Source organism: Coloeus monedula, assembly GCF_965178545.1.
Source record: "Coloeus monedula genome assembly, chromosome: Z".
NCBI lineage: Eukaryota > Metazoa > Chordata > Aves > Passeriformes > Corvidae > Coloeus > Coloeus monedula.
In genome coordinates, this window is record NC_138822.1 from 45,256,821 (window position 1) to 45,265,463 (window position 8,643).

General features: G+C 44.8%; 1 protein-coding gene across 1 annotated transcript in view; it reads right to left on the reverse strand.

The window, feature by feature from the left end:
• GOLM1 (golgi membrane protein 1) overlaps positions 1 to 7,963 on the reverse strand; it is a 34,068-nt gene extending 26,105 nt beyond the window's left edge. Inside the window, exons 1-2 of the mRNA XM_082301648.1 lie at positions 7,914 to 7,963; positions 1,328 to 1,501 (exon numbers count right to left, since the gene is read on the reverse strand). Coding sequence (XP_082157774.1) covers positions 1,328 to 1,456 — 129 coding nt within the window. The 5' untranslated portion in view covers positions 1,457 to 1,501; positions 7,914 to 7,963. The remainder of the gene's footprint in view (positions 1 to 1,327; positions 1,502 to 7,913) is intronic.
• Between the last annotated feature and the right edge of the window lie 680 nt (positions 7,964 to 8,643).

Here is an 8,643-nt window from a genome sequence, read left to right on the forward strand (position 1 = left end):
GAGGACCTTGTGTCTCTAGGTTATTGAGACCAAGATAAACTAGGATGGTGGCATATTTCTCACTATCAGCTGCTTCATGGAAGTGCAGCAAAACTTAGCCATATCGATACAGTTACTACCCACTGGTAGCCACCATCCTGAGGTCACTGACTAAAGGGAAAGCAAGGGATGACCAGAGTCTCAGAAGTCATACGGGAAAACCAAGACGTACCCCTAACCGCATGGCCAGACACAAGTGTCCTGCTTGAATAGTGCCCACTCTGAGGTGAAACAGGAGCTCAACTCCTTCAGCTGCCAACTCAGTACTAAAATTTGGCTCAGTTACAAAGAGGACACAAATTCACTGGATAAACTGGGAAGGAGCTCTCATGAGCCACATTTAATCAACATGTTGTTAAGTTTTAGGTTAGCTTGTTAAAAACAATAACAAAAAAACAAACCAAAACAAAGCAAAACAACAACAAAAAAAGAATTTAAAAAAAATCCCAAAAAACAGCCAAACAACAAAAAACAACAACAAAAAAAACCCCAAACCTGTCCTGCAGATTGTCACAAACCAGAAACTTGACTCACGTACCCTACTTCAGAACAAATGCTCCAGAAAGGATTAAAACACAAGCTCAGTAGCCATAAAAAATTTAGTTATCATCAGACAAGGTAATTATTCCATATGACTTGCATGTCCTTCTTCAGAAAGGTCACTAAGAAACACAAATTTAGATTTTTAGACACTGAACAACCTAGATTTCCTTGTACTGGGTGGGAAAGTAGGCAAACAATCTTATGGGTCACATACGAAGACAAATCTAGGGATATGAGTGTGCCAGTTTTGACTGGGGTAGAGTTAATTTTCTTCGCAGTAGCTGGTGTGGGGCTCTGTTTTAGATTTGTGATGAACACAGAGTTCATGATATAAAGATGTTTTTGTTACTACTGAGTAGGGCTTCCAAAAGTCAAGGCCTTTTCTGCTTTGTCTACATCCATGATGGTGAGGAAACTGGGGGTGCTTGGGAGAAGGGGACAAAAAACAGGGGATGGCATTTGTCACATGTTTAATGTGAAACAGCCCCAAGACAGCTGAATGCTTTGTGTGAGCAGAAGTAACAAGTATCACACATGCAGGCACGTTCAAGTTTTGGGTTCCTTTCATATACTCCCATTCTCCCAGTCTCCAACTACTGGTAAGCAACAACTGTAAAATTTATGGAAGTTCCTACAATAAGCTGAAGTTCCTGACTTGCCACATGAAGGAGAATCATCCTTCTTGTGAACTACGCTTATTACCTGCACAAGTACAAAGTGACATGCAGAGCAAAAGGAATGTTACCTGCAGATCCATGCTGCGAGAACTTGCAATCCAGTAATTGAAACCCAAAACAATTATGCACGCCACGAGTGCAGCCACGAGGAGTGGTGGAGACTTCATCCCGCGACAGCTGTTTCCTAGTCCTACCATTGCAAGAAAAAAACAAATCCGAAGAACCACAGCAAGTATGGAAACCTGCAAATTAAAAACGGCACATTATACTGCATCCCCAATTACAGTTACTTTATACACACAATAAAACTTTCTTTGCAATAATGCAACAGCTCTCAGCTGACAGGCCTACACCCAGCAAGGAAGGTAAATGTATTAGTGTTGACCTGTCCAGGTATTTCCATCTGAAAGACAAAAAAAGGTCATCGCACACTATTAGCTTGTACATAAATCTTCACATGGTCTTGAGGGCAATGTCTTCAACACTGATAACAATACAATGAAAATCTGCAGTAAACAGAACCAGCCATCCTTCTATCATATATTCTACCCAAAAAGCTAAGCTGACAACACTGGGCTAGAGGACAGATTCTGTTTACCTAATTTACTCAGAAAATTAACTTAGTCTTGCTGTTTGAGGATGAATTTGCACTTTGCTTCCTAAAATTGCGCCGTTTCAACTCATTCCATCTGATACTACTATTCTAACTTCTTGTTCCCAAGCTTGTAAATAAATAAGGAAACCAGATTGAATCAAATTATTTAAAGGATAATCTAAAAATGGAAATTAATATGAATATGAGCAGACACTCCATTGATTTCAATGCTAAATTGAATTAAGTGTTCTCCGTTTTGATCCTCAGCTGCTTTCTCTGCTCCTGCAGAAAATAAATAATGAATTAGCAGTACCAGGGATACTACTGGTTGTTGTTGAGACTTGGATAATTTCTGTGAAACAGCCCATTTTAAAAGATTGGCAGGGCAAAGGGCAGTTGCAATTCTCTTTGAAATAGGCTACATTCATTTCATGACATGGTAAAATCTGGCCTTAATAAGCCTAGCGGCATCTAGCTTTATGAATCCTCAAACTCCGCTCGGAATCTCAGCTGTAGTTTGTAGAAGATTGCTCCCTTGTAAAATGAGATTAACTTCTTTTCTTTCTGCACTCCTGTAGACAAAAGACAGCAAAAATAAGCACAGAAGACCAGGCAGACAGCAAATACATATGCAACACAAGGCCCTAGTTCAATCTAAAATGGATACACTTACTAGAAATATATTGTACAATCTCTCAAGGTACATGCTCTTCAGCAAAGCAAACTCTTCCCTACAGCTGCAGTGCACAGGTGGCAAGATTTTAAAAGTTAATAAATGGTAGCAGCTCTCAAAGGGTTTTCATGTGAACATACACTGTAAACACAGGGGAAGAATGTGGTGGCACCACTTTGCAGGTACCAGAAATGTGGATTCTACTGTACATCCAGCACTTAAGTCCTTTAACAGCTCACCTACACCTAAGAGTGCACATGCATCCTCTGCAAAATTCCCTTTGCAGCCAAGATAAAAATCTATCTTCTCCTCTTTTCTCAGCAGTCAGTGCACAATACTGCCAGACTCATGAAGGTTTCAAATCTGTGTGTTCATTTGAAAAGCTTGCTAATTTGTATTTGAGGGTGGAATACCCAGAATATGTAAGAGTAAAATGCAACTTTCTGAAAATGTTGCCTCTTCACACACAAACACACCACAAAACAATCCAAAGAAAGAATGCAAAAAAGTCTAACACCTGAGACTTGAGTTTCTTGCCTAAAGGAAACCTCATCTAAGGAGCAAAGGGACACATGCAGCACAGCTCCAGTGAACATCCACAGGGCCACATACAGATGAAGTAAGGTCAACACTAAGAAGCAAAGGCATGGGGAGGAACTGTGCTTTTTTTTCTTGTAAAGCAAAAAATTAAGATACAGTAGATTAAAACACACGGAGAGTCATGCACAAATTTCCAGTAGAAAGCTATGAACTGCAGAAACACACACATCTTGCACAGACTATTTTCCTGTTGTGTCATCAGGAAAGTGAGAAGTACAGAGCCACCATATCTTACATGTGGTCCCTGAAAAGAACCACAGACCTCCAGAGCAGCAAAAATGAGAGCACAAAGGGCATGATTAGCACTGCCACCTAAGGTAAGAACAAGAGAATTGAGGTAATTTTGCATACCAGAATGAAATACCGTATTTTAAAAAACATCTGTCAGAACCTGTCATGAAGTCATCCCTATCCTGCTCTTTGCTACAAGAGTATTATTAGTAGGTGCACTTGACACTTGAAAAAACTACAAACATAGCACTGCAAGATGCAATGATTCATTCCAAGTGTGACTTGAATAAAATAACTGATATTTTCCTCATAGCTGTCAGAATTATAGAAAATGGTTCACATTATCAGCAGTAACAGCTTGCACTGGAATTTATCTACTGGATAAATATATGGGACTAGCTGTTCAGGTCAAAAATTTAAGGAGGTAAAGCAGCTATCTTGTTCAAAGAAAGAATAATTAGTTCACCATGCAGCTTAAAGCACGGGCATAAAACCATGTTTAAAAAACGCCAATACACCTAGATAGTATACAAATCTGGCAGCATCAGCACCTTTTCTGCTGTTTTCAGCTGTTAAAAACAAACAGGCAAGAAAGTGCTGATTTCCCTAAAGTATGTTTGACTTCAATACATTGCTCTTTCTAGAAAAGGCAGTGTTGTTTGCCCTTAAATAATTTATATTAATTAGGAATTTATACTGAACAGAGGAAAAGCAAAAGAAAGAGGAAAAATATGAAAGACACAGAAGGATCTTCCACTCGCATACTGAGTGGAAGACCCAAAATTTTACCTCAGTTGCAATACTGATATTCTCTCTCGCAATAGTTTAAAAATAAAAACTGATTAACATTCTGCCATGGATATACACACCCATATTTCAGAGGAGAGATAAGCAAATCAGCTCAATAAGCACATTTACATGAAAATGCGTTTGCACATGCTGTTTTTCAGGAAACATCTGCTCTGGCACAGTTATCTGAGCTGAATATAAAACAAGTTTCTGATTTTATGGGTAAGAAAATAGTTTTACTGAACACGAAAGACTCCATCTTTCACCAATGTCCACGACAGATGTAAAAATAAGCGTATGCGTAAAATTCCTGACTTCTGAACAGCAGATTTCATCCTTCTGCTTTGCCAAACTAGTGGTACCACACTGAAAATGAGATGCTTTAGACTCAGAGATGCTCAAGCAAATTAACATACAGCATACTTTTACTTCCCACAGTGAGCAAGTCTTTCTTTTACTGTACTCAGCTGAAGTAGGATAGCTGGTATATAGGATAGCAATCTTCCACTACAGATAAATAACAACCTTGCCAACGAACCCTCAAGACCAACACACTAGGGGTAAACACAAAACAAAATGGTGCATTTCAGACTCCCAGAAGCAAAGCCAAGTCTCTCTGCTCACAGGGTCCAGATCTGTATACTTCTATAAGACCTGCTGAGCAGGAACAATCAAAAAAGATGAAAAAGTCAATAGACACACAGCAGACAGAGTAGCAAAAAGGCTCCCTTATCTCCCACCAGCACACCTGCCTACCAACCACCTCCTCTGCCACCCAGCCAATGCATTGGTACAAAGCCAGGATAAGGCAGAGCAGCATCTAAAGACCAAGCACAGCTGAAGCAGCCACTGAAAAGTGAAGGCGCAGCTCCTTGGACGTCTGAGTAAGGACAAAGTCTTACTAAAACCCCTATGGAAAGGTAGAGCCACAACCAGAGACAAGACCAAAAAAAACCAACCAAAACAAAACAAAACAACAACAACAACAAAAAAATCCCCCCACACATAAAAAACAAACCAAACAGAAAGCAAACAACCAAAAAAAAGAAACCCACCCCAACAAGGACCAATTAACACACAGCAGAGAGGTCACAAGATCCCATCCGAACCAGACTGGACCAGAATGGGGAACCTTCTCCCACCAAGGGAGCCCCTCAGACAGACAGTGGTACTATCCCCACCTGTTGCAGATTCTTTTCCAACTTCCCAGTGAGCTTCTGGGAGAAATTGCTCGTTTTTTCAGCTATTGTCACGAAATTCCTATGCCCAACTGCTTGAATTAAAGCATGCTGGATTAACCAAGCAAGTTAACTCAAAATTTCTTCCATTGACAAGTTAGTTAGTTATACCCAGACACAAGTAAATCAGAATAGAAGGTACTAGAACTTTGGTTTTATTAAAAAAAAAAAAAATGGAAAAACAAGTAATTCTTTAAAAAGTGAATTAGAGAGCAAACATTTGTGTGCCCAGTCTTCCCAAAAAAAAGTGACTGTTTGTGAGTGGGTGGAAATGGAGTGCAGAAAAAAATTAGTCAAAACCTTTAAATTTTCATTTTGTTCATGGTTAATACACAGTAGTGATTATCCTTGAAAGATAAATCCAGTTGGTTCTTACAGCAGGATCTTACTTACAAGCACCACAATTCACAGCCCCATGGTGAGAACCAGCTGCAGCCAGCAGCAACCTTTATGCTTTCAAGGCTGTACAAACCGTACATAGGGGTCAGGAACTGTACACTGTCAAAAAACACAGCACAGATTTCTTATCATCCTCTGCAGCAACACTGTCCGGGGGTGGTTTTTCTTTTCAAACTTGCAAGTCAAGAGGTCAAACAAACATTTTTCCACTAGAGATTTAAAGTTTGTGCACTGAACTCAAGCCTGCTGACCACAAACTTCCTATATGCCTTACACAGGGACCTACAAAATGCAGGAAAAAAAGGAAAAAAAAAAACCCACCCTGAAACATTCAGCAACAGCCACTACTCAAACTTCTATACTTTGAATGAATGTCACTGAGTCACTATTTACCCAAATTATCAAGTTACAATTTCACAGGAAAGGAAGGGCATTTTCATCACAACACATTCAACAACTTCACGCTCATCCTGCTCAGAAATAACCATTTGATAGTCAATTCAGGTCTCAGGTCCTCCTTTTCTAATGCATTTTAAACTAGAAGTAATAGATCAGAAGACTATGAAAACCCTAAAAATGCACTATCTGTCCAACCACAGGGTGACTGTTACCACTAATTATGTTTCAGCTCAAGAACTCTCTCTTCTTTCAAATGACTACTTTACAAGAAGCTAATAACCAATCACCCTCAATGCCCTTTATCTGATTAAAGAAAATTCCCAAACAGGTATGTGGCAAACCAGATGCTAGAGGTTTAAGGTAGGCATCTATTCCAATGAGAGAAGTCAGCTAACCAAAAATAACTTGATAAAATGTCCTAGAATACCTGGAAAAACACATGTTTCTGGATGTGCTGCCTAGGTGTACTTCTGGAAAATACTACTACCACCTGTAGTACTGTGTATAAAAATAAAATTAAACATGCAAACTTATACACTTGAACTATCTCAAGAGTTAGCCATACTGTTCATCTGTTTTTATGAATATATTTTGTTGCCAGTATTTTTTCCAAACAGCATGAACTAGCTTGTTAAGATCACAGTTAATAGGACATCCACTTATATTAAACGAAGATTAGGAAACAGAGTACACTGAATTTAGATATGTGATGAGAAACCTACTACAGTGCTACCATTTCCCCACCACTGCAAAGCTACACACATGGTTTGACTGTAAAACATGCAGACCTCCCACCAGGAGAAAAAAAAATTCAACATTACAAGTAGTTCTTTAAGAGCAAAATGCTGTTAAGATGTAAGATGAAAAGCCATTCAAAAAAGTTCAATTCAGGAGCAAGATTTTCTAAAAATCTGATCAACTCCTTCTATCTTCAAGCTGACAAGGGAAACCAATGAAGTAAAGCAAGGCAAACATCCTGGGCCCAGGCGATAAACACTGTTCTTTCTGTACCCAACAGCCGAATCAAAATTTCTGAAGAAGTGGTGGTAGGACTTTTGCAAGCAGAAGGAAGGCCCCTGGAGGCATGAACTTTGGAAAAGTCATCAGTGCCCTGAGCAGGGGTAAGGCCTCCGCAGCCCTGCTCACGGAGAGGGAAAGCAAGGAGCAGACTGACGCGGGGCTAGCTCGGAAGGAGGAGGAGGATGGTGAACAGTCAGTCCCAGGTCACCGCCCGGACTGGAAGAGACCTCGGAAGGCCACCTCGTCCGACCCTTCCCGAGAAGGGTAGGCAGGAGGACGTATCTCACACCTGCATTGATTTCCAACATTATTATTTCTACCTCCGCTAGGAATATTCAAAGATGTTTCCGGCTCAAGACTTTTAAGAGGGAAGGCTGGCTGAAGAAACAAGGAAATGCGAGGTTAATTAAGTACTATCAGTGTCCGGCAAGCACGCCAGCTAAGCCCCGGCAAGCCGGCCCGGTACCTCTGCAAGCACTGCCGGCGGCGAGCGGGAAGTTCCCGCGGGACGGAGCCCGCCCGGGGCCGCCCCTCGCCGGCCTCACCGCCCTCACGGCCGGCTGCCGCCCGCCGCGCACGCCCCGCGCCGGGGCCGCCGCTCGTTCCCTACCGCCGCCAGCCAAGCCGACCCCGGCGGGACAGATCCTGCAGAGCCGCGGCCCGGCGACCCTCCCACCCTGCCACCCACCCGGCCCCCCCGGCGGCCTCACCTCGCCGTGCCGCCCGCTGCGCCCCCACCGAGCAGAAGAGCGAGCGCGGTACCGCGCCTCCCGCTGCCCTCGTCGCCCGAGGCGAAGGAGGGCGGGCAGAGAGGGACGCGGGGACGCTCCCGCCCCGCCTCGCCCCGCCCGGCCCGGCCCGGCCCCTCCCCGTCCCGCCGGCGCCTCAGCCCGAGGGGCGCCCTGGATGAGCAGGACCGGGCCTTCGAGCCCTTCCGCGGTGAAACCGCGGGACAGCCGCTGCGGCGGCACCTCCCGCCCTGCACCGCCCCGCCCGGCCCTGCCCTGCCCTGCACCGCCCTGCACCGCTCCCCCCTGCCCTGCACTGCCCTGCACCGCCCTGCACCGCCCTGTCCTGCACCGCCCTGCACCGCCCTGCACCGACCTGCACCGCCCTGCACCGCCCCGCCCTGCACCGCCCTGCACCGCCCTGCACTGCCCTGTCCTGCACCGCCCTGCACCGCCCTGCACCGCCCTGCCCTGCCCTGCTCCGCCCTGCCCCGCCCCGCCCTGCCCCGCCCTGCCCGGCCCCGCCCTGCACCGCCCCGCCCTGCACCGCCCTGCCCCGCCCTGCCCCGCCCCGCCCTGCACCGCCCTGCACCGCCCTGCCCTGCACCGCCCTGCCCCGCCCTGCACCGCCCTGCCCTGCACCGCCCTGCCCCGCCCTGCACCGCCCTGCCCCGCCCCGCCCTGCACCGCCCTGCACCGCCCTGCCCTGCAC